The 26,553-nt window shown below is 40.0% G+C and overlaps 1 protein-coding gene across 2 annotated transcripts in view; it reads right to left on the reverse strand.

Annotated features, from left to right (window-relative positions):
• Positions 1-7,982: 7,982 nt before the first annotated feature.
• Positions 7,983-26,553, reverse strand: part of LOC132130983 (gamma-aminobutyric acid receptor subunit beta-2-like) — a 107,684-nt gene continuing 89,113 nt past the window's right edge. Inside the window, exons 8-10 of one of the 2 annotated variants that reach the window (XM_059542905.1) lie at positions 14,855-15,099; positions 11,521-11,661; positions 7,983-9,278 (exon numbers count right to left, since the gene is read on the reverse strand). In XM_059542905.1, coding sequence (XP_059398888.1) covers positions 8,931-9,278; positions 11,521-11,661; positions 14,855-15,099 — 734 coding nt within the window. In that variant the 3' untranslated portion in view covers positions 7,983-8,930. The remainder of the gene's footprint in view (positions 9,279-11,520; positions 11,662-14,854; positions 15,100-26,553) is intronic. The other variant, XM_059542907.1, reaches the window with a different exon arrangement.

Consider the following 26,553-nt stretch of genomic DNA (forward strand, 5'->3'; position numbering starts at 1 on the left):
CTTCACACTTTTTAAGGGGGTCATATGATGCGATTTAAATTTTTCCTTTCTCTTTGGGGTGTTACAAGCTCTTGGTGCATAAAGAAGATCTGTAAAGTTTCAAAGACTAAAGTCTCAAATCTAAAGAGATATTCTTTATAAAAGTTAAGAGTCAACCTAAAACAGCTCATTCTAACACATCCCCACATGTCTATGTCACAATGTGGGAAGATTTGCATAACACCACCCAAATGTTCACACAAAGAAAGAAGGCGTAACTTTTATTTTCACTGTATTGTAGTTTCCTCCACCATGTTGTGGAGACGCTGTGTTTGGTTGTGAAAGTGAAACTACTTTGTTTGGCCTTTCAAAATAAATCAGTGGTTAAGATGGATGTACAACACTGTTCCAGAACAGTTAAACCCAAATATTCAAATGTGTCAAGCGCATTTTACAAAGAATGAGGACTGTTTCCTGTGAGAGTAGCATACAATGCTTCTGTGTTAAAAGGCTGTTTCTATAAAGTGAGCCTGTAAGTACGTTTTCATATTTAAAGAATTTGCCACTGATGATTCAAACGTGAGTTTTGAGAAGTGCAGAGTAAAGCTTGTTGTTTGTAGTTTCTCTGATCACAAATGCAGATATGGTTTTATGTTTTGCCCAACACACGTACAACAGTTAGCAGAAGCTAGAGATTACTGTTTATAAAATTTTTAATCCATCCATCTTGTTACTCCAATTAAAAAACTCAACATCCTATTTTTATTTATTTTTTTAAAAATTCAGTTTACTCATTAGTTAAAAGGATGACACTTCTCCTATATATAAAACATAAATAAATAAAAAAGTAATTTTGCCCAACTTTTGTCTTCAAATAATCATTGACATTGCTTAATATGATTTTGAGTTCTCAGATTCAGTATTACATTTTATTTATTTCCCAATCCCAATTGTGGAAAGTGAGAATTTTTTTTTTCTCTCATTTTCTTATTTATTTTTTTTATTTTTATATAACATCAGATTCAGACCAGCAATATTGGCTGTGTTTGTGGGTGGCTGAATGTGTGTGTCACGGCTTATGCTGCTGGAAGGAACACGGAGCCGAGGGATAAACGAAACAAGGATTTATTAAATAAAACATAAACAAGGTAAGTCGTAAATAACAGGTGGCAAGAGGCAAGTGGCAAGTAACAGGTGACAAGTAGACAAGTTGACATTTAGACAAGTTGACATTTAGACGAGTTGACAAGTAGACTAGTTGACGAGTAGACCCGACAAAACAGAACTGAAAGGACAAGGCATTTATACAGGGGATAATAGGCAAAACACAGGTGGATGGAATGACTAAATTAACAGGGACATGGAACACATGCGGAAAAGACTAGACACACCTGGGAACTAATCAAACCACATAGAGACAGAAACTGGGTCACAGGGGAAAAAACACACAAAATAAGTCCAGGTGTGTGACAGTACTCCCCCCTCCCGGTAGGTGCGTCCTCGCACCGTAGAAACAACAAACGGAGGCGTGGGTGGGAACTTGGGAGGAGGTTCCGGTGGAGGACAGCCTCCCAGGAGGGGGCCAGCAGACAGGGACTACAGAGGAAGGAGCCAGGGAGGAGATGACGGAGGGAGGAGCCAGGGAGGAGACAGGAAGGATGTGAAGCAGGAGGTACCCAGCAGGACCCAGGCCACAGCCATAACGGCCCAAGGTGGGGCCGACGGTGGAAGGAGCCATGGAGGAGGAATGGTCACTGACTCCAGGGACTCGACCCACGGCAACGGAGCAAGTGGAGGAGGAGCCTGAGGCGGAGACGGAGAGCCGAAGAGCCAGGGTGACGGGGAGGAGCTGGAGGTCCTAGGCGGAACAGATGGCTCTGGTGACTGACGCGGCGATGTGGATCCGGAAGGCCGCGGTGACGCCAGAGTGACCGAGGACTGAGGTGTAGCCGAGGGGATGAAGGAGCCTGACGGAGCCGGAGGGACGGAGGGATGAGGCGAAGCCGGAGGAGTGGAGTCCCGAGGCATAGGATGGACGACGCCAGACCAAGGCGGAGCCGGAGGGACGAGGGAGCCAGGCAGAGCCTGCGGACTGCCGGGCCACGGCGGAGAGGAAGGAGCTAGGAGCCATGGTGGAGCCGACGGGTCAACGGGCCGAGGCGGAGTCCAGGCCTCAGAGGCTGGAGGCGGAGGTGAGGGAGACGCCGACCAAGGCGTCGCTGGAGGATGGCGGTCCCGCTGAGCTCGCACCACAATGATGGTAAGCTGAGGGCGAGCAGAGGGGCAGCCAGACGACAGCGGAGGAGGAGGCAGGAGTGGGTGGGAGGGTGGGAATTTTGGAGGAGCAGGCATTGGAGTAAGCTCTGGGGCTGGAGCCCTTCCTGGGCTTAACGGAGGATCAGGAGCCCGTCCTGGTCTTAACGGAGGATCAGGAGCCCGTCCTGGGCTTAACGGAGGATCAGGAGCCCGTCCTGGGCTTAACGGAGGATCAGGAGCCCGTCCTGGGCTTAACGGGGGTTCAGGAGCCCGTCCTGGGCTTAACGGGGGTTCAGGAGCTCGTCCTCGGCTTAACGGGGGATCAGGAGCCCGTCCTGGGCTTAACGGAAGATCAGGAGCCCTTCCTGGGCTTAACGGGGGTTCAGGAGCCCGTCCTGGGCTTAACGGGGGTTCAGGAGCCCGTCCTGGGCTTAAAGGAGGATCAGGAGCCCGTCCTGGGCTTAACGGAAGATCAGGAGCCCGTCCTGGGCTTAACGGGGGAACAGGAGCCCGTCCTGGGCTTAACGGGGGAACAGGAGCCCGTCCTGGGCTTACCAGAGGATCAGGAGCCCGTCCTGGGCTTAACGGGGGAACAGGAGCCCGTCCTGGGCTTAACGGAGAATCAGGAGCCCTTCCTGGGCTTAACAGAGGATCAGGAGCCCATCCTGGGCTTACAGGAGGATCAGGAGCCCGTCCTGGGCTTAACGGAAGATCAGGAGCCCTTCCTGGGCTTAACAGAGGATCTGGCATAGGTGAATTGGAACCCCCCTCATTTTGACCCATTTGGCGCTCCATATTTTGCTCCCTCGTGGTGGGCAGTGTCGCCGGCTCTCGCACCTGGTCTGACGGGATGCTCTCTGGCTCTCCGTCATCGGTGGGCTCGGGCTTATGCCTCGTACCGTGGGGAGATTGTAGGCTGGGCTCTGGGTCCAGAGTGGACCTGGCGAGATCCTCCATTGGGCCGACCGTGAGAGGGGACCCATTTCTCACCAGATTCCACTCTATAAATGCGGCGAAATCCTCCCGAGGACCATCTTCGGGCGACAACGCTCTGCACCTAGGGTTCAGGCTGGCGTGATAAAAGGTGCAGAGCACGTGGTCCGGGTAGCTGGTGGCATTAGCTAGCCAGAGAAACCGTCTGGTATGGTCCTCGAGAGACAGTCCCTCCTGCTCCAGCAGGAGGAGGAGGTATTCGGGGCGATAGAGGGGATCCATGAAACACTACGGAAAGAAAAAAGACTGTGGAAAAACACGGAAAACAAAACGGAGGGAAAACACGCAGCTTTTAACTTTTTCAGGTCGGGTCTTCTGTCACGGCTTATGCTGCTGGAAGGAACACGGAGCCGAGGGATAAACGAAACAAGGATTTATTAAATAAAACATAAACAAGGTAAGTCGTAAATAACAGGTGGCAAGAGGCAAGTGGCAAGTAACAGGTGACAAGTAGACAAGTTGACATTTAGACAAGTTGACATTTAGACGAGTTGACAAGTAGACTAGTTGACGAGTAGACCCGACAAAACAGAACTGAAAGGACAAGGCATTTATACAGGGGATAATAGGCAAAACACAGGTGGATGGAATGACTAAATTAACAGGGACATGGAACACATGCGGAAAAGACTAGACACACCTAGGAACTAATCAAACCACATAGAGACAGAAACTGGGTCACAGGGGAAAAAACACACAAAATAAGTCCAGGTGTGTGACAGTGTGAGGCTGGCTTGAGGACATGAATTTCTTTGACGTTCAGAAAAGGAAGATTACACAAGAAAATAAAAGCATCATAAACTGAGAATCTGACAGCTTTTGGAGTTTTATACAGTATTTATTGAGGGTTCATAGATTTTCAAAGATTATAACAAGAATTGTTCCTGTCAGTCCATATGCATCTGCTGACCCTCTTGGCGTCAGAGAGGGTGTGCTGTTTTCTGATGTTGTGAGATATATACGTCTCCTCTGTGAACAGAAGCTAAGGCTTAATCTGTGAACATGTGCAAAAACACACTCTCAGTTTGCCATCTTTAATCCATCATTCCTAAATGACTTTCTGCTTTTTTTGGAGTATTACAAATATATAAAAAGTAATTAAATAAAAAAGTAAAATAAAAGAATGAGAGTCACAAACCAAAAGCAAAGCAGTTACCAAGCGCTTGCATTTTATCTACTTCTCAGAAACTAGTGCTCACACACAATAATAAACCATTTCAATTGTTTCTGCATCCCTGTCTCCCACACACACACACACACAATCGGTACAGTCGGTACAAAATACAGTTACAAAATAAAACAAATGGGGGAAAAAAATAGAAACCATTGTAGAACTTTTAGAATGGCAGTGTGTTTTAGATTAATAACAACAGAAAGAGAAGGTACTGTATATATATATATATATATATATATATATATATATATATATATATATATATATATATATAGTTGGGTATTGACTTAATGAGAACATTCTTTCCCTTATGGACTATATGCAAGCCTAAATAATAATATCAATGATAATAATAATAATAATAATAATAATAATAATAATAATAATAAGTGTTTACTAAGGAGAGCAAGTGGCAAGTTTTTAATTATTTACATTATTGATTCTTCACCAAGAATTTTTTCATAACATTGCGTTGTAGTAACCTTTGCATTAACGAGTAAAGTACAAACCAGAAAGTTTAGAAATATTACATTACACACTGTTAGAAAGTATTTTGTATTTACACGAACACCCGGCTCCAATTGGATGTTTAGTACCTTAATTGATATTTACATCTAGAATGTTTTTTTTTTTTTTTTTTTTTTTGGAATACAGTAAAATAAGCCCTAATGCCCAAGTTCTCCTTACATCATTTCCATAAACAATGTATACCATCGAGATATTTTATAGAAATGAGATGAAATCAAACCAATCAGAATCTGAAAACTTTTTTTTGCAACAATTTTTAAAGAATGAAGAAAAACATTTCTGCACATATGAATATATGTGAATGAAATGAATTGATTTGATAATTTGTTATTAAAATTGCGCAAATAATTGTGACAATAAATGAACAGCAGAAAATATCACATTGTTACACTTAATTGTTACATAATCACCATCATTATGAATTTACAATCACTATTAATAACCTATTCAACTGTCCACAGGCTCGTAATTGAATGCATTCACACATTTCTGATCCTTGAGTCCAGAAGCTATGCTTTTCATGATAACATATTTTATCTCTTCATATATTAAAATACTACTAATTTATGTCTAGTTCCTTCTGAACTTTTGTTGAATCGATTTAGCTATATGAATATGAAAATATTGTTTGTATGATTGGTTCCAGTATTGCATGCAGTACAGATGTGAGGGATGCATGATTAAACATGAGTAATAAATAATGTTGCTTGATTTCTGTCATTCTTTCAAGTCCACAGTTTCCTGGTTATGAATAATGTCTCTAAAGATAATTTCATATTTAGTTATTACTGACCATTGAAGGAGTTGGTAGATAAGATGCTGAAATCATATTAAGTCAATGTACAGTAAATCATTACTTCCTTTAGCTTGTAACTTATTCTGTTGTTTAAACCCTGTTGTCTTTTCATCTAAAAATAAAAGTACAGAAAACATAGATTATTGATATATTGAGATATAAAATGCCAAACTACAAATAAATCTTGGTGATCATGAAACGTATTGTTATGTGTTTTTCTCTGTGACTGATGATATAAAATACAAATGTTGACCTTGATGGAAAATGTCTTACATGCAGGTCCATCAGGATTACACAAATTCATACATGATTATGACAGATCCACTATACCATATACTGTATATAAAAAAAGAAAGAAAGAAAAAAATAATAATTCTTCAGTTCTTCATGTACTGAAAAGTAAATGTATAAATAAAGATCCCTCCTTATGTAAATCTGGTCAGTATTGTGCTTTTATATTTCTTCAGGCATTGTAAAGCTAACCTATTTTCCTATGCCCTTCTCACTGGTGAAGGATGCTGAGCTCTGACCGACTCTTTTAGATGGATTTCATCATGTTTCATGATAAGATTGCAATATTGGTTCTGCACCACAAGACCCTCCACCATCTCAATAATTCACTGTTTTCAGTTAATTTCATATGTAAACACAGAGCTACTCTCTTCTTCTGAATACAAAGAGCATATTTAACAATCCTATACAAGATATATTTACAGTACGTCACACAAAGGAATGACTTTATTTTTGTTTACTCTTTTTCTTTGAGGAAGTTTCCTTAAGTGCTGGCTTTTTCAAACAAAATCAGTATGAAAATGGGCAATGCTTCAAGATGTGTAAAGCGCCTACGTCAAGAAAGAAAGAAAGAAAGAATAGAGTTGAATCTTAGTCTCAGCCTTAGACTGCAAACAGACGGCACAGACTGCTTGAAGTAGTGTTATCAGATTATACAAGAGAAGGAGAAATACTTGTGAAAAAGACATCATCTAGACATCATCTTCCAGTGTAATTGTATCATCTGCTTTGATTGTGTGTGTGTGTGTGTTATATATGTAAAAATAATGTGTTATTGGAGAGTTTAAAATTCTGATCACATTGCTGATTGCAATCTCTGTTAATTTCTTCAATGTTTCTGTACAGCAGTTCAAAGAATCATCTGTGCTGTTTATGTCAGATTTACCTCTGAAATGTTACACAATGATCAAGAAAACTGTCTGTCATCCTCACATGTCATGCTTGGGCAGAATTAACTTTGTGGACCAGATGGTTAGTAGCCTGAATACCAACCTGTTCTCACACACACAAAAAAATAAAAAAATAAAAGTACAATAGATACACAAAAGATTAATATATACAATGTACTTATTATATACATACATGTATATATTTAAAACTCACCCAAAAATCAAACCCTCCCACCAAACCTGTCCCTAACATTAATAGTATCCACCTCAATAGCAGCAAATGTGTTTTGCTATACAAACATGTACACAATAAGTACATTGTACCAATAAATAAAATAAATTGTAACAATAGATCATTTGTAGTGGTAAGTAGGTACATATTATTTAAAGACACCTCATATAAAGTAGGACCCAAATGGATTATGCATTTAAAACTTGGCATACATCTGTAAAAGTAGAAATTAATTTTATATATATTTATAAGTTTATAATTACAATAACTGGTAATAACTAGGTACTAACAATGAACCGACCCCTAAACCTAACCTGAATCCACCCAGCTACCTTATACTACCAAAACTTTCTTGGGTAAGAAGGGTAAGTACTGTAATGTAAAATAAAGTATTTAACCATAATTTGGGCTTAAACTGAAAATAATATTACTTATAATAAAACATTTATGCCATAAAAAATATGCATAAAAATTAAAATTTCATAACAATATATTTTCCATCACAGGTTTCTCATTAAAAGCAATGGTGTTCCTACAGTAGTTTGTCTATGTAGTGATGGCATTGGGAACCGTTAGTGTTTTAATAGTGATGTTCAGGGTGCTTGACCATGGGTCTGTTTTTGGGCCGGAGTGAGGATAGGATGACGCTACACACAAGATGTCAAACTTTGGCTGGTCAGCATCCGGCTAGTCCACGCTGGTAGATGTAACTGTATCGTTTTATAGACAAATGCATATTTCTCAATTGACGGCTATTAGAAATGAGGGAAATAATGTTATGAAATGTCAAATATTTGTTTTGCAAGTGCCATATTATTATTATTATTATTTTCGGAGTGTTTTTTAATTTATTTTGCCCTTGTCTGTTGCCATTCATGTCACAGCGCAGGATTATCGCTGCTTATCGAAGCGATTTACAACAGAATGTTAATCATTCACATGGCATTTACAGCTCAAGTGCTCATGGGAATGCTAAGATGAGTGAGAATGCTAACAGACAGATTAGCTGAATAACAAATTAAATTTTTGAGTACTATAAAAAACTGATTTTGTGTTATTAGTATTAATGTCTTTAATTTCCATGGCACGCTAGATATCGAAATTAAACTCGATACAAGCATAGTGGAAATATAAAGTTGGCTAAGGTGAGAATAATATTTTGAGGATTTGAGTGACAAGTTTTATCAAAATAAATGAGGTTACATAAAAGTGTATAATAAATTGTCTTGGATAAACTATCATCTGTGAGTAGAGAAGTAGAAAATGTTAGAACTATTCATATTGTCTCTTCACACAATAGACTGTGAAAAAAATAAAGATTACAAATAAAGGTAGATAAATATTAAATTACCAAGTGCTTCTCATTTTAGAAATGTTTAAAAGGGGAAATAACTCTAGACATCCACTTTTCATGTTAAGACTTCGATATTTCTGCTTGTATAAAGATAATTTGCGGCAGTAACTGTTTTGATAATTTTGCAACAAAACAATGAATCTTGCTCTAAAAGAAATCCTAAAATAAATAAATAAATCTAGCAAAGGAAACTCTGAACAACACCTTCAAACGCATTAAAAACTACTGAATTTTAGAGCAGGCACCATTTGTTCTTAACCTTTTTAGAGGATCCGTGTCAGCCAGCAATTAAGGTGAACCCAGGGTCAAAGAGAATTAGTCCTGATTTGAATTTGTCAACATACTGTACTCTAAGTCCTGCTTGTATTGCGAAATCAGACAGAAGAGTATACTGACATAAAAATAAGTGGCGCTTCTCGGACAGCCCTGATATCCAGTTAGTTGATATAATAAAGCCAATAGACGACGTTGAAGAAGGAAAATACGGTGGGGAAGATCATTCTCGACCACTTGTCGATTGAATTGACATCAGTTAAGTCAGGGATGGTGATTTTAAGCTGTGAAGTGCGCCGTCGTAGTCGGCTCTTCTTCTGAGCCACGTGGGGTTCCAGCGCATTGTGTCCAAAGTTGTGTCTGGCCAGGCCGGCTTTGCGATACTGCAGCGAGGAGCTGTCGAAGGCCAGCATGGTTGCACGGGGGTCACCCAAACTCAGGGTCAACTCCGATGTGCCTATTTCATTCTTGATCTCCAGAGGACTGAGAAGGATGTTTTCATGGGGGTCCATCTAAGACATAAAGACCCATCAGTAGGTTAGTACTGATAACAGGCTTGTTTCTTAGTATTGAACTTAGTATTGATGATTTCAGTAGTCAGAACAATTACTGATTCTTTTTGTCAACTTCTTTTGTTTGCTTTTTATTTATATTTTTGTTACCACACAACCAAAATATGGAAGCTTATTTCCGCTACTGAACACAAATTTGAAGAAAGGTAAGTGCATTTTTTTTCTAGTAATTCCAACTTTTTTTCTCATAATTGTATGATATACTGTACACTCAATTTACAATTTTGAGAAATAGAAACAGAATTGCAAAATATAAACTGGCAATTCTGACTTCGGTAACACTTAATAACTGCACACTCTGAATCATTAGGTAAGCATTAGTAAACAGTCAGTTCATCCTTTCTAAAGCATTGTCCCAACATTAATAGTCATGAGTAAGCAGTTTATACAGTAAATACATCTATAAATGCCTTGTTCTTGATTTATAAGCATATATATTACAAATACAAATCTGTTTAAATGATGTTATCTTCTTAACAGAAAAAAATAAACACAACACAGAGGGATACAGAACTCTGTATTTATTTCAAAATGCAATAAAAAAAATGAAAATATACAACTGTACACCTATTTTTATGAAATTGCTGAGGTTTATTTTTCACTTTTTATCAAGTTAACAGTTGTACAGTTTCATTATTTTCAACCTTGAAAAAGAAAATCTCTGTTTTATGCTTTAAATCTCCTTTGTAAATGATTTACAAGTTATAAACACACCTAACTTTAGATGAGCTCACAAAAATAGATGGCTGCCAACTACTAATAACAACCTGACTAAATCATGAATTACAGCAGGAATATGTGTTAATAAAGCAGTTATTAACACACTGAGCAACTTTTATGATGTGTCTAAAATATAAGATTTACATATGTACATTTAAATAGTTTATTAATCACTTACACTTTCTTGATGATCTTAGGAATCACTGAAAACTGCTAAATAACTGGTGTGCAAATAACATAATATTTTAGAAATTATAAATTGATCATTAATACAGTATGAAAATGCAATTATTAAACATTATAGATATGCTCGAGAACAAAACATGTATAGGTGTATTTATAAACTGCTTACTAATGCCTATCAGTGTTGTAACAATGCTTTATAAAGGATGAATTGACTATTTACTAATGCTTAACTAATGATCCGTAGTGTGCAGTTATTATAAAGTGTTACCCTGACTTCTTTTCACAGAATTGTAAGACATAAGCTCACAATTATGAATTTTGTCTTGCAGTTCTGTCTTATTTTCTCAGAATTGTGAGATATAAACTTGCAATTGTGAGTTATAAAGTCTAATTACCAGGGGGAAAAAATCACATTTCTATTTTTTTTTACAATTGCGAGTTTATATCACACATTTCTGACTTTATAACTTACAGTTATAAGTGTTTATCTTATAAAAAGTTAGAATTGTGAGCTTAAACATTGCAATTAACTTTTTTATTATTTTTATTATTTAGTGGCAAAAACAAACATCCATACCAATAAAATTTGTCACAATTATATAACAACATTTTCAAATGCTGACTTACCAATTGCTTTTCAAGAATTATGATTTAAACTTCAGCACAGTATTTAACACGTACTGAGACAAACCAACACAGTTCCAGTAACACACAGTCTGATGGAAATGGGTTGGTGCACATGGAGATGTAAAGCAAAGTAAGGTAAGGCATGGTGGTACACATGATGGTATTTATGCTATTTATTGCTAAAAAATTATAACCTTTTCAAATTTATAAAAAAAATAAATATTTCAAAAGAGAGGTTTGGAGGGAAAGGAGAGGTGATGATGGCTATGGAGAATAAAATTGTGCACTTAAATGAATAATTAAAAAAACAAAAAAAACTAAATCGGTCTTGATTTAATCAACCTCAAGTCTTTTTTACCAAAAAAAAAAAAAGGTAGGCAAGCTCCAACAACAAAAAAAAAAAGTAAGTTGTCTGTGTGACTTGTGTAAAGTCATCTGAATCCATACATAATAGTTTTTGCGACTGATAGACCTTCCCTTAAGAAGAAAGTCATTAGACAATATGAGAGCAATACAATGAGGACAGAATTTTCTATTTGGGTCAAGAGAAAGAGGAAATAAGGAATTGCAAAAAAAAAAAAAAAAAGCTGGGTCTCAAATAAAGTTGCAGCATTGTATGCCATTACTCTCTTGATGAACTTTTCAGTACCTTATTTTTTGAATCGCCTAGTCCTAATGCTGCATCATCCACAAAGATCGGTTCCCACATGGAGTCATGCGCGTCAATATCCCTCTGTTTCATTCTGGCATATAGAGCATCGTCTCTCTGAACTACATTTCCCACCAACCACTGAAAGCATACAAAATCATTGCTGTCAAAGCAGTCACTTCAAGAAAGCTGGTGAAACTTACATATTGGGCTTCTTTAAGAGTGTGAGGCAATGCTGGCATTTTGTGGATTATGCCTCAAAGAAAAGCACTGCCCTAAATTTGTAATACATCTGAGCACCAGAAAAACACCTTCAGAATTTCAACAAATAAAAAGTCTTGACCATTTCTATTAGTGCTGTTATTATTTGAGTGATTATATATCAGTGGTTTTCATTCAAAGAAAGAAAGAAAGATCTATTCTAATAAGGTCTCCGAAATCCAGGGGAAAACAACTCTAAATGCCAATAATAAAAAGCCTAATATCAAATCCCTAAGTCCAGTGTTATAATTATATAAATTATATAAACAACTAAACATTAGTTTATCCTCTAACTACAGTAAGCCAGCACTACTCTGAAATAAGCACTCAGCTTTTACTGAAATAATGATAGACCAGGACCAGAAATAAATAAAATAAAAGCACTCTTACAAAGCTTGAGTGGTGTTTTTCTGCTTCTTCTAAACTGTTTTTCATGCATCTGTCACATTTATCATACAGTGGCAAGCATGTGTTTGTGAACCCTTTGAAATATTTGGGTTTCTACATTGATTATTTATAATGAAAAATGTGGTCTGGCCTTAATTTAACCCATAATTATAAATAAACACAACTTCACTAATCCAATAATGCACAAACATTTTTGATTATTTGCAAATCGTCTTTTTGGAAGAGAAGGCGAGGTGAGCAGAACTTATTAGCATTTAAAGAGACGTGCACCCAAACGGCTCGCTGTGAACAGTGTTTTTTTTTGACAAGGTAAAAACGGTGTTGTTTTACAAGACCATTGAGGAATTTTAAACTAAAGTATGTTATAGACTTTTCATGAAGACCCTTAAGAATCATACTTGTGGAAAATGGTTATCCGATGTCACATACACACAAAAAAGAAGTGAAACTTTCATACGATGTCCCCTTTAAGGATGGGACTCAAGTCAATGTCTTGATGCACTTTTGAATTCCTTCTTCCTTTAATTTTTGCAAAGTTTCCCAAGTTAACACAGCAGCACTAAATCATGATGATCCTTGCACCAGTCCTCACAGCTGAGATGAGGTTTTGGAGTTCCTCTGCAGTGCCCCATTTCCTCTTTTTCAGCTCTGATTTCCCATGTGTTGTCCTTTCGCGAACACCATTCATGTTCAGTGTTTTTCTTACAGTGGACATAAGAACAAAGACTTTCAAAAAGTTTTCTGGATGTGTTTTCTAGCCTTTTCCAGCTTTGTGCATCACTGTAATGTATTTTAAGGGCCTGTCAAAGCTTTTGGCATTGTGTCACATTAACTCTCTCCTAGAACGGATCTGTCAGTAACCAGGCTTTGTCTGCCAGTTATTTACAACAGGCTTCCTAATCGACTGCAATTAGCTTTTGGAGAAGTTTCTTGGTCAGTGATCTCTTAGTGTCGAACAGTATGAAAAGTTTAACTGTTTATGTGTTCCTGTTTATTTTTATTTTATTTTATTTATTTTTACATATCCTCAAAATTGGAATACAATATGTTTATATTTATGACTTGTTGTTGATGTGTCTATAATTATAATTTTATGAGTGAGCAATGCAGAAATCCAGGTAAAATATTTAGGGTTCACAAACGTATTCTTGTCACTGTATATTTATCTTGTTATTAAGATGTTTTAGATCTGTTGTCACCTCATGATAATATATTAATGTTGTAAAGCTGAGTGAGCACACATTACAGGGTCATTCTGACGGCGATGACTTATGTGAACACCTGCAGATGACAATTTAAATGCCATATACTGATATAATGGTGGTAGATTTGTATGCCTTTAGTTGAAACAAAAAGATAAGCAAAAGGCTTGACTGACAGTAAAGATTATAAACACAAACTACCTCAACCCTGACATAAGCCCACATCTGATGTTTGCAAAAGCCGAACAACCTTGATATATGACTGAAATCATGAGATAACTACTATGTTAAGAAACAACCATAGCTTCCCCAGTCAAACAAACAAACTACTCTAATGTACAGTTTTTATAATGCAGTCTCATGTTAGTTACAATCATGTCAGACATTGAAATTGCAGTGAAGATATGAACACAGACTAGACAGAACAATCAAAAGCACCATGCACAAGTAGAGGGCACTGACACTGACATCGATTTGAAACCAGAAGACCACCTGAAATCATTTATTTAAAATCAGAGAGGAGGATTTCCAGCAACGTGAGCATCAGCGATTGTAGCTTCAGTTTGATACAATTGAGCTGTGATGCAATGTTATTTAATCATTGTATTTGTGAACACCCTTTAACATAGAAAGCACAATAGTTTGGAAAAATATTCTGAGATGACCTGAAGAGCCACTTTATAATAATAATATACTATTTTGGTAACAAAACAAGGTCCCGATAATTAATGGACAATGCATTTGTTTATGTTGTATAATAATACAACAATTAATTGTTAGTTTAAGTTAGTGTTAGTCCATTAAATAATATTAACAGATTAATTTTATTAATTTGCAATTTAATTAAATACAGTTTAATTAAATGTTCACACATTACAATAAGGTTCATTAGTTAACATTAGTTGAGTACTTTAGTTAGCATAAACTAAGAATGAACAATACTTCTACAGCATTTATTAATCTTAATTAATGATCATTTTAACATTCACTAATGCATTATTAAAATCAAAAGTTGTGCTTGTTAACATTTGTTAATGCAGTGTAAATTAACATGAACTAACAATGATCGACTTTATTTTCATCAACAAAGATGAATAAATACTGTAATAAATGTATTGTTCATTGTCCATTCATGTTAGGTAATACATTAACTAATATTAACTAACGGAACCTTGGAAGTGTTACATATTAAATGAAAATAAAAATATTTTTATTTGATTTTAACTAATGTATTTAAAGATATTTTCAACCAGCTTTGTATCGTTACAACTTCAGTAGTAAATGTAAAACCGTCAAATCAAGCCTAGTGCGTGGCAAAAAGGCACTGTTTCTCTTGGTAGCACTGATTCGAAACAAAATGCTTGTAAAGTGTTATCACTATTTTTATAATTTGCCTTTTTATAACTGCGTGAGTTACTGTGCAGCTATTGTAAACTGTGGTAGTGTGTGAATTCCAAACATACTTTGTTAGGGTCCATTCTCATTTTTTCATTGTTGGCTGTGGAGGCTTTCTCTGCAGCTCTCTTCTGCCGCTGCGGTCCTCTGCCGAAGAAGATGTAGTTGACCAGCGCATACTCCAGCAGAGCCAGGAAGACGAAGACGAAACAACCCATCAGGTACATGTCAATGGCTTTGACATATGGGATCTTTGGAAGCGTCTCCCGCAAATGTGTGTTGATGGTGGTCATGGTCAACACAGTGGTGATACCTGCGGTCAAGAGAGATTCATTGTTAAACGTGCAAATGACAAGAAATGGTTTCAGTTGAGCAATCACAACTCTTGGAAACAAGGATTTACAAAGACTGACTGTTTGATCTCTTTCTGGCTAACACCTTTAGACATTCGACTAACTATAAGTAACTTTGCAAATATGTCAACTAACAGTCATTAGAGTATTAGTAGTCTGTCTGCTTAATATATGCTCACACTTTGGGCCCTATTTTAATGAACTAAGTACGCTGTCTTAAGTGCACTGTGCAAATGCACTTAGGGTGTGTCCGGATCGACTTTTGCTAGTTTAAGGATGGGAAAAAATGATCGGCGCAGCCGGCACATGGTTTAAAAGGGTTGTCCATATTCTCTTTCTATTTTGGGGGTAATGTGCCATAAACCAATCAGAAAAACACTTGTGTTGCGCCTGGTGCCACATAGGGTTGGGTACCAAAACCTGGAGTCAATATGGAACCGGTATGCACCGAAACGAATCAGAATGCAGATTTCGGGGCCTCATTTCGGTGCCTCTTAAATGCCTGAGCGAATGATTGAAATATTTGTCCTGGTTCTCCGAAATGTAGCCTACACTAGAAGCATGGACGTCGCTAGGCTTTTTTTAGCGGGACTATAGCATTAGCCATAAACTGTACACAAATGTGCGATCGCCTCAGAGTCAGTCCCGTTATGTTTCATTTGAAAAAGGCAGCAGACCAGTCTCCTCCTGATCTTTAAGCTCACTCTTCAATCCGCAGACCGCGGTGGAGCAGTGCAGTCGGACTCGAACTGAAACAGAGGACACAAGGTGTGTGTTTATCGACAGATTGTTAGAATATCTGTATCTGTGCAGTTCTTTGTCATAAATACAGTTTTCGGTTTCTCATCTACTGTAAAGTTTTTGCTTGTCACCGCTCATCACATCACAGCTGTTTCCTCCAGCGAAAATAAAGCCCTTAACACATTTCAGCGCTGTTTACAGACACTGTAGCAGAAGATTGTTGAGTGACACACAGAGGTACGTTAGCCTCTCTCTCTCTCGCTCTCTCTTTTTGTGCGTCTCTGTCGCTCTCGCTTTCTTTCTAATAACTTCATTAATAACTGCAGTAGAATGCTATCAACAACTCAAGCCTCCGTTACCAGCTTAAAAATGACATTTGGTACAAGCAAAAGAGGGATTGGATGAAATGCGGAAGAAATAGTCCTACTCACAATAGTGGTTTAAGTACAAAAACCAGACGAATCCCTTTACATAAATCATCGGATCGATGTCTTGAGGTGTGGTAACCGTAGTATAAGCGGAATACATAGACTAGAGATTTTTGAATGCACAAGCAGTCTGACAATAGCAACACACAGAGATCTGCTTGTGATTTAAAAAATCTCACTAGATTATAATTAAAATGAATGGCAAAATTAATGTTTGGAAATGTAAACTGATATTTCCCACAGACATACTACAGCAAAATATATAAATTACTGGCTTAAAACCCTTTTTTGGGGTGAAAATACTAATGTGCCTAAGACTTTTGCACAGTCCTGTACTTTACCAACAACATTGTTGCTACTTTATAAAGAATGACCATACAGTAATTCAGTAATACAGACAGTGACAGACAGCACTCATCTTAATATCAGAGTGATTGACAGAGATACAGTAGAAACATTATGTGTGGTTTTCTATTAAACAATGACCCAGATCATGAAATACATTTATTAGGCTTAAAGTAAGTAAATGGCACCTGTATTGTAAAAAACCTAATCGATACCCAACCCTAGTGCCACATTGAACTGGGTGTATGCTAAGGCCCTTTATTTTAATGGTCCCCCGACAGATATTCTCTACTGATTAGAAGTAACTTTTGCAAGTACATGTCAACTTATTCTACTAACCCTAACCTAAGTGTCTAGTAATACTATATGCTATTGAGATTGAATAAGAGAGTGAGAATTAATTAGTTGACCTGTAGCTGCAAATTTATTTGATTAATTAGACAGTTAGGTGACATGTAGTAGTAAAGTTACTTAAAGACCCATTGCGATTAAAATCACGTTTTAAACATTGTTTACATGACTGTCTGGTTTTTTTTTATATATATATATATACGTAAAGACAAACCATGTGCAAATTCATCATTGCGTTTTTTCTCCTTAAAACAGGAGTCTACCAAAGACAACTCAGGCTTACTGGAAATACATGCATGTGGTGACGTTTCAGCAACAGCAATATTACATACTAGACTGTAAGATTTGTAAGTTAGCTGTGCTAAAACCGTGTTTTTATTCCGTTGTTGAGGTACTTATTGCGACAGTTCAGAATTCAAATGTAACATTGAGTGGAAAATAACAAATCCCCTCCACCAAACCCAACACTGAACCTACCCGATAGTATTAACGAATGCAAGTGATGATAATAATAATAATAATAATAATAATAATAATTAAAAAAAACATTCACTGATGCAAAGGTGGGTTTGAGCTGTTTTGTTAAAACATAGCTTTATGGGAATCATACGAGAGTGAATTTGAATAAACGGATTCACTCTCCGAAAACCATTTATCCAATATTGCCACTTGCCATTATGTAGCGTTCACCACTTCAGTTAACAGTGAAAGTGGAGCAGGTCTGAGCTGCTGTGATTGGGTGGAGGACAAGACTAATTTGCATATTCATGGTTTCATTGTATACTAAATGAGGTAAGGGTGAAGGGATACATTCAAACCATTTTAAATGGAAAAATGGAAATAAAACATTCATATATGTAATTTTGATTATCAACGATGAGTTTTAAGGAATTAAATTCTGTAAACTCATATCTTAGCTTTAAAAGTGATTGCATGGTTTTAAATAGACTGGGGGGAAATGTGTTGAAGCTGCCCATGCATTGATATTATGTGATATATTTTTATCCCAACAACTGAAAATATGAGTACACTGTTAAGTGCTCTCACATTCTCACATTCTGTGAATATCAAACAAGATAACCCTGAATGTGTCCTCATTTAGAAAGTTAGGAAAACATTTGTGCATGTGTGAGGTAGCTTTATCACCATTCTTTTCTTTCAGCTGATGATTCAGAATCTTAAAATTGTATGATTTGTCATGCTTTCAGCTGGCGGAGTGGGAGTTATGCACCTCAATCAGTGAAACACAAAGACTGCCTTCAGCTAACCGCTGATTAAAAAATAGTTGTCTTTTTACGCATCGAAATGTCCATTCGATGTCATTCTGACAGTGTTCATGAAATTTCTTGAAGATCCTGGGACAGGTATTGTAAAGCTAATGTGGGGGAGAGTTATTCTCCATAAATCATTGTGTTTTTTAATCATTATTACAAGCACTATAGCTAAAGGTGATGCCACTAAAACATCTTTGTCTAGGAACATTTCATCCTTCCCCATCATTACCTCTCTTGGCTGCAGAGCATGTCTGTAATTTCCATATGGAACCAATATAAACATAATTAAATCTGAGCTAAACCAAAGAATTATGCAGCTGATAATCTCTACAGTGGTAATACAGTGAGGAAAACTGGCCTTTTTCTAGGTCTATCCATGTAAATGCACATGTGCAATCAAATGCCTAATGATTCTAATCAGGATCAGCTTTGAACAGTAAAATCTGCTCGTCCCATACATCCACACTCGCTCTGCCTTCTGTTCAATGCTACAGCGGTTCTGCACTTGTGTGGATGAATGAGGCCAGGCCAGCCAGCAATCACAAAGAGTGCCCTGTTATGCACACTGAGAAGCCTGCACGCTTGCTGCCTACATTAGCCTTACATAATCAGTGATGATGGGAAAAAAGTGGAGGCTTACAAGAAAAGAGAGAAAGAGAAAGAAAAAAAGATGGAGAGGGGGAGAGGTGTGGTGTAAAAAAAGACAAAATCAAATCAGTACAAAAAAAGCTTATGAAAGAAAATGAATTTTTTATTGGCTTTAATACAAAAATGTAATTAAAAAACTATTATTAATAATAATAACATAAACATATACATACTATATATATATATATATATATATATATATATATATATATATATATATATATATATATATATATATATATATATATATTGTCACGGAGCGCGCGCCTTCACCTCTCTCCGGTCTCATGCGCTCCTTGTCACCTGAGTTCTAGGACTGCAATTCCCATCCTTCCCTTCTGCTATCATTAGTTTCCAGCCCTGTCTGGTTTTCTCATCAGCATCATCATATCCACCTGTTAATCATTATCCCCCCTTTATCTGGACTGCCTGGTTCTGTGTTTCTCTGTGAAGTGTTGTTTTACCACGCTGCATGTTGCTTCGTGCTACTTTAGTGTTTTATGCTCTGTGCATCCTTGGTTTGATACCTGCTTCAATAAAATCCTGCAGATGGATCTGACTGCCTCTACTTCGTCATTACAGAACACTTCACCACCACAGGATCCAGCAGACTTCCTGAGTCTTGCTTCCGAGGTTCATTCCCAGGCATCTGTGTTACTCACACACCAACAGCAGCTGACCAAGTTAACGAATCTCACCGAAGAACTTGTGAGGTCTGTTCATACTCTCACTCTGCAGGGTGCGGTCGCTAATTCAGCTCAAGCTCCCGCTGCACCTGTGCCCGTCACATCAAGCGTGAGTACGGCTGCATGCAATCCCAAATTATCTCTACCAGAGAAGTTTAATGGCTCACCAGCTGCCTGTAGAGGATTTCTGTTGCAGTGTGAATTATTCGTCAGCCAGCAACCCCAGCTGTATCCCAATGACGCGTCCCGCGTTTCATTCATCTGCTCACTACTCACCGGGAGGGCGTTGGAGTGGGCGACTGCTCTCTGGTCTGGGGGTCATCATACCTTTCCCTCCTTTAATGTGTTTATGTCTCAATTCAGAGAGGTATTTGAACATCCCGCTGGCGGCAAGGAACCAGGGGAACAACTCCTCACATTAAGTCAAGGGAATTCCACCGCGGCGGATTACAAGCTTTCCTTCCGCACCCTGGCAGCGCAGACGGGGTGGACAGAGTCACCGCTTAAACTGTTGTATCGTAGGGGGCTGCAAACGCATCTGCAAGGGGAATTGGCGTGTCGCGATGATGGGATGTCCCTAGGAGAACTTATGGAGCTTGCCATTCGCCTCGACAATCTCATCCGCTCTCGACGCATGCCTCTCACATCCAGCTTTTTCACTCCTCCCCCTTCCGGCACGGATTACGAGCCTATGCAGGTCGGCTTCACACATCTCACCACAGAGGAACGTGAGAGAAGGATGCGGAGTAAATTATGCCAGTACTGTGGCCATGCCGGTCATCAGAGAGTTTCATGTCCTGTAAGACCCAGATCCAGTGATACCTCTGCGGTGGGTCCTTTGATTAATTCTCCACGTTCTCTCACCCTCGAAGTTTCATTGTATTTTAATGGGAGTAGTTGTGAAACAAGAGCTTTAATTGACTCTGGTGCCGCTGGTAATTTTGTCGATTTGGAGTTTGCCTTGTCTAAAAATATCTCTCTCATTCCTTGTGAGTCTCATGTGGCTGTGGCCGCTCTGGATGGACGCCCCCTGGGGACAGGGGAGGTACAATACATCACGCAGCCTCTGACGCTCAACTTCAGGTCTCGTCACACAGAGAGAATTCAGTTGTACTCAATAAACTCACCCCTTCATCCTGTGATTCTGGGATTGCCATGGGTGGAGAGACACAACCCTCTCATTTCCTGGGTCGACAGGAGAATCAATCAATGGTCTCCTTTCTGTCACGCCCACTGCTTGCCTGCTCTCCATGGTCCTGAATCTAGCCACAGTTCCCCCGAGAGAGTGAATCTGCAAGGAGTTCCTGCTGTATATCATGATTTGGCTCAGGCTTTCAGCGAGAGAGAGGCTTCACTTTTACCCCCGCACCGGTCCAGTGACTGCGCCATTGAACTTCTACCTGGAGCCGTTCCCCCGCATGGCCGTGTGTATCCACTTTCGCAACCGTAGACTGAGGCCATGAGAGCGTATATCGAGGAACAGCTTGCTAAAGGATTTATCACCACTTCTACATCCCCGGCGTCCGCGGGGTTTTTCTTCGTCAAGAAGATGGACGGGAGTCTTCGGCCCTGCATCGATTTCCGTGGTCTCAATGAGGTAACTGTGAAATATTGACTCTGCCTTTAGTCCCTGCTTCGCTCAGCCCGGTACTTCACCAAATTGGATTTGAGGAACGCTTGCAACCTCATTCGCATACGGAGAGGTGAAAGTGAAAGTGAAGTGACATTCAGCCAAGTATGGTGACCCATACTCAGAATTTGTGCTCTGCATTTAACCCATCCGAAATGCACACACACAGAGCAGTGAACACACACACACACTGTGAACACACACCCAGAGCAGTGGGCAGCCATTTATGCTGCGGCGCCCGGGGAGCAGTTCGATGCCTTGCTCAAGGGCACCTAAGTCGTGGTATTGAAGGTGGAGAGAGAACTGTACATGCACTCCCCCCACCCACAATTCCTGCCGGCCCGGGGCTCGAACTCACAACCTTTCGATTGGGAGTCCGACTCTCTAACCATTAGGCCACGACTTCCCCGCAGAGGTGACGAGTGGAAGACGGCCTTTTCTACGACTACTGGCCACTATGAGTATCGGGTAATGCCCTTCGGGCTGTCCAATAGTCCTTCTGTGTTCCAGTCTTTCGTTAATGAAGTCTTCCGGGACATGCTGAATCAGAGGGTTATTGTTTATATTGATGATATCTTGATTTTTTCAGAGACTCTCGAAGCTCATGTACGGGACGTGCGTGCAGTTCTCAAACGTTTGATTAAGAATCAGCTCTACGCCAAAACTCAGAAGTGCGAGTTTCATCAGACGCGCATCACCTTCCTGGGATATGTCATCAGCGCTGAGGGGGTTCTCATGGATGACAGCAAGGTCAAGGCCGTGGTGGACTGGCCTCAACCTTCTTCTGTGAAGGAGTTACAGCGATTTCTGGGGTTCGCCAACTTTTATCGTAGGTTCATTCGTAACTTCAGTCTCATTGTAGCTCCTCTCACATCTCTTCTCCAGGGCGGGAAGCGCTTCCGATGGTCTTCTGAGTGTACTGCAGCGTTTAATCAGCTGAAAGAGAGATTCACTGCCGCACCCATCCTCCATCATCCAGACCCGGACAGGGAGTTCGTCGTGGAGGTTGACGCCTCGAACACTGGAGTGGGTGCGATCCTGTCCCAACGTCACGGTAACCCTGCAAGAATGTTTCCCTGTGCCTTTTACTCCCGCAAGTTAAGCTCGGCAGAGCGCAATTATGATGTGGGTGACCGGGAGCTTCTAGCCATGAAGGCTGCCCTGGAGGAATGGAGGCCCTGGCTGGAGGGGGCACGTCAACCTTTCACCGTCCTCACAGACCACCGAAACCTTGAATACATCAGGTCTGCCAAGCTTTTGAATGCTCGCCAGGCTCGCTGGTCACTGTTTTTCTCCCGTTTCAATTTCAGGATCACGTACAGACCTGGGTCCAAGAACGGGAAGGCTGATGCTCTGTCTCGTCAGTTCGAGGATTTCAACGAAATCACCAAGCCAGAACCCATCCTACCTCCCACTCTGATCGTGGCACCTGTGCAGTGGGATATTATCTCTGAGGTCACTGAGGCTCAACAAGCTCTTCCTGTACCGGCCGAGTTTCCTGTGGACCGCCTTATCGTGCCTCTCGAGCTCCGTGAGCGGGTGCTTCAATGGGTTCACTGCACACCCAGCGCGGGACACCCAGGTATCACTGCTACTGTACAGTTAGTCTCCAATCGCTTCTGGTGGTCCACACTCTGGACTGATGTTATCAAATTCATCCATCAATGTTCCACCTGTAACACTGTCAAATCTTCCCACCTTAAACCTGCCGGTCTCTTACAGCCACTTCCAGTTCCTCAGCGCCCGTGGTCCCACATCGCTGTGGATTTCGTAACGGATTTACCTCCGTCTCAGGGATTCACCACAGTGCTGTCAGTCGTGGATCGCTTCTCCAAGTCCTGTCGTTTCATTCCCCTTAAGGGTCTACCCACTGCCATGCAGACTGCGGAGGAACTTCTCAATCACGTATTTCATCTGTTTGGTCTCCCCGAGGACATTGTCTCCGACCGTGGCCCTCAGTTCACTTCCCGTGTATGGAGGGGACTTTGCTCCAAACACAATATCAACATCAGCCTCACCTCTGGATACCACCCGCAGTCTAACGGTCAGGCTGAACGGGCGAACCAGGACCTCATTCGGTTTCTACGGACATACTGTTACGAGAACCAACAGGACTGGAGCCGATTCTTGGTTTGGGCGGAGTACGCCCAAAATTCCCTGGTAAAGCCTGCCACTGGTCTAACGCCCTTCCAATGTGTCTTAGGTTTCCAACCCCCTCTCTTCTCGTGGTCAGGAGAGCCGTCAGACCTCCCTGCAGTGGATACGTGGTTGCAACGCAGCGAGGCCACTTGGAATACCGCTCATGTCCATCTGCGACATGCCATCCGCCACTTTCAACTTCATGCGGATCGTAGGAGACGTGAGGGTCCGCGGTATAGGCCTGGACAGTGGGTGTGGCTCTCCACCCGTGATCTGTGTTTAAGGCTCCCAAGCAAGAAGTTGTCCCCTCGCTTCATTGGGCCCTTCAAGATTCTTCGACAGATCACTCCGGTCTCATTTCGTTTGCCTCTCCCAGCACATTATAGAATCTCACCCACCTTTCATATGTGTCTTTTCAGACCCGCTGCCGCTCCCAGGAGAGAGGAGGCTCAGGAGGGGATCGGTTCCGTGCAGGCTCCCCCAATTGAGGTCGGAGGCGAGGAGGCATACCGGGTACGAGACATCCTGAACTCCAGACGTCGCGGCGGGGTACTGCAATACTTGATTGACTGGGAGGGCTATGGCCCTGAGGAACGTTCCTGGGTCAGGTCTCAGGACGTCCTGGACCCTGCTCTTCTTACCACCTACCATCACACTCACCCAGATCGTCCCGCTCCAAGACCCCGTGGAAGACCCCGCCGTCGTTCAGGTCCTCGCTTCCGGAGCCGCTCGCAGGGTGGGGGCTCTGTCACGGAGCGCGTGCCTGTCACTGAGCGCGCGCCTTCACCTCTCTCCGGTCTCATGCGCTCCTTGTCACCTGAGTTCTAGGACTGCAATTCCCATCCTTCCCTTCTGCTATCATTAGTTTCCAGCCCTGTCTGGTTTTCTCATCAGCATCATCATATCCACCTGTTAATCATTATCCCCCCTTAATCTGGACTGCCTGGTTCTGTGTTTCTCTGTGAAGTGTTGTTTTACCACGCTGCATGTTGCTTCGTGCTACCTTAGTGTTTTATGCTCTGTGCATCCTTGGTTTGATACCTGCTTCAATAAAGTCCTGCAGATGGATCAGACTGCCTCTACTTCGTCATTATATATATATATATATATATATACATACAGTTTTGATCTTATATTTAAAAAATTTACAAAAATCTAATCTTCATTAGAGAATAATAATTGAAAATGGGGTGCTCTTTATGATATAAATGTTTTTCCTCTAATACACACTGGCCATAATTAATCATTCCCTTTTATCCAATGCTTTTTGCAACCTCCTTTTACCAAGATAACTGCACAGAGTCTCTTCTATAATTCATATAATGATTTTGGAGAATAGCTCAGAGACCATTCCTTCGGACAGAATCTCTCCAGACCCTTCAGATTCCCAGCTCCATGTTGGTGCTTCTTTTTTTGTTGTTGTTGACTCCACTCATTTTCTATACGTGCTCAGTAACCCATTTTTGTGTTGATTTTGATTGATCATTGTCCTGACGGAAGATCCAGCCACGGCCCATTATAAGATTTTTGTGGCAGAGGCTGTCATGTTTAGTTCTATTATCTGTTGGTATTTGATGAAATCCAGGTAACACTTTATTTCGATAGTCCACTTTAGACATTCTATTGACTATAAGTAACTTTGTAACTACATGTCAACTACATATCAACTAAATCTCAGAAATTTGCAACTACATGTCTACTAACTCTCAGAGTAGACTGTCTGGGTAGGTTTAGGGTTAGTGTTAGGGGTAGGTTTAGGCTTAGTATAAGTTGACAATAAGTTGACAAAGAAAGTGTTAGAAGATATTAAGCAGACAATCTACTAATACTCTACTAACTGCTAGTTGACATGTAGTTGCAAAGTTACTTCTGCTAGTAGAATGTCTAAAGTGGACTATCAAAATAAAGTGTTACCGAAATCCATGATGCCATGCATCTGAACAAGATGTCCAGGACCTCCGGCAGAGAAATAGACCCACAACATTACAGACACAGCAGTATATTTCACTGTTAACACTGGGTACTCTTTGCCTCTGTGTGCACCAAACTTCACTTGAGTGTTTGTTGCTAAATAGCTCTTTTTTTCTTTTTCTTTTTCTTTTTTTTTATCTGACCATAGAAGCCAGTCCCAATTAAAGATCCAGTAGAGTCTGGCGAACAAATATGCTGGAGTTTGTTTCTGAATGAGAGCAGTTCCTTTTCTTGATTTAATGTATTTATTTTTTATCAAAACCCTCCCAAACAACATGTTTTTTCTTCAGTTCTCCAGCTGTGATCCTGTGAGAGTCTTTGGTCACTCAAACTTTCCTTTTTATTACCCATTCATTACATTTTAGTTTTTTTGGAAATTCTCAATTATTGCCCTGATAAAATTTTAAGCACCTGAACTCTTACAGCCACTTTCTGATTTGTAAAGCTCAACAATTGTTTGCTGCACATCAGAACTATATATTTTTTGGTTTTACTGCTTATAAAGGTAATTTGGCCTTTATGTACACTCATGTTTATATTCTTGAGATATTTTACTTTTGAGTTTTGAGCACAACTTGGTAGCATTTGGACCAATCAGACACACAATTTTTCATTAGATTTTACAAATAGTCACAGACCCCTCACCCAAAACACATACTGCCATGTCATGGCAACCAATCTGATAACACTTTTATTCACTCACTTCACTTCATAAAGACGCATAATGCCCATAAAATGGACTCTGCTCTAATAAGTTCATAAGAAAACCTCTCTTTGAATGAATACACATTTCCTTCATATCATTGCGTATTTTAGTGCAGTTCTTGTATATTGTCTGTTGAATTTGACGGTTTTATGTATGCTTATGATAGATCACTAGTTAATGTTACCTCACTTACTGTAAACCATGTTTGGTCTCTATCAAATAGTCTTCTGATGATCTAAACGAGAGTGTATATTATATGTTGATACCTATGCAAAATATTAGTGTTCTAAGAATCTTTACTAGTTTGTATATCAACATCTGATCCAGTTACATTTGCAAACTGTCATGCTCTCAGACAAAGGGTCGTAAAATTCGCCAGTATTTCCAACCTCCCGCTTGGAATTTCAGCCTTTCTCATTGGACAAGCCCATCCTCAGAGGCATGAACCGTCTCGGACTTAAAAAGGCTCACGCACTGTTCCGCCCATGTGTTCTT

Source organism: Carassius carassius, chromosome 47 (assembly GCF_963082965.1).
Source record: "Carassius carassius chromosome 47, fCarCar2.1, whole genome shotgun sequence".
Taxonomy (NCBI): domain Eukaryota; kingdom Metazoa; phylum Chordata; class Actinopteri; order Cypriniformes; family Cyprinidae; genus Carassius; species Carassius carassius.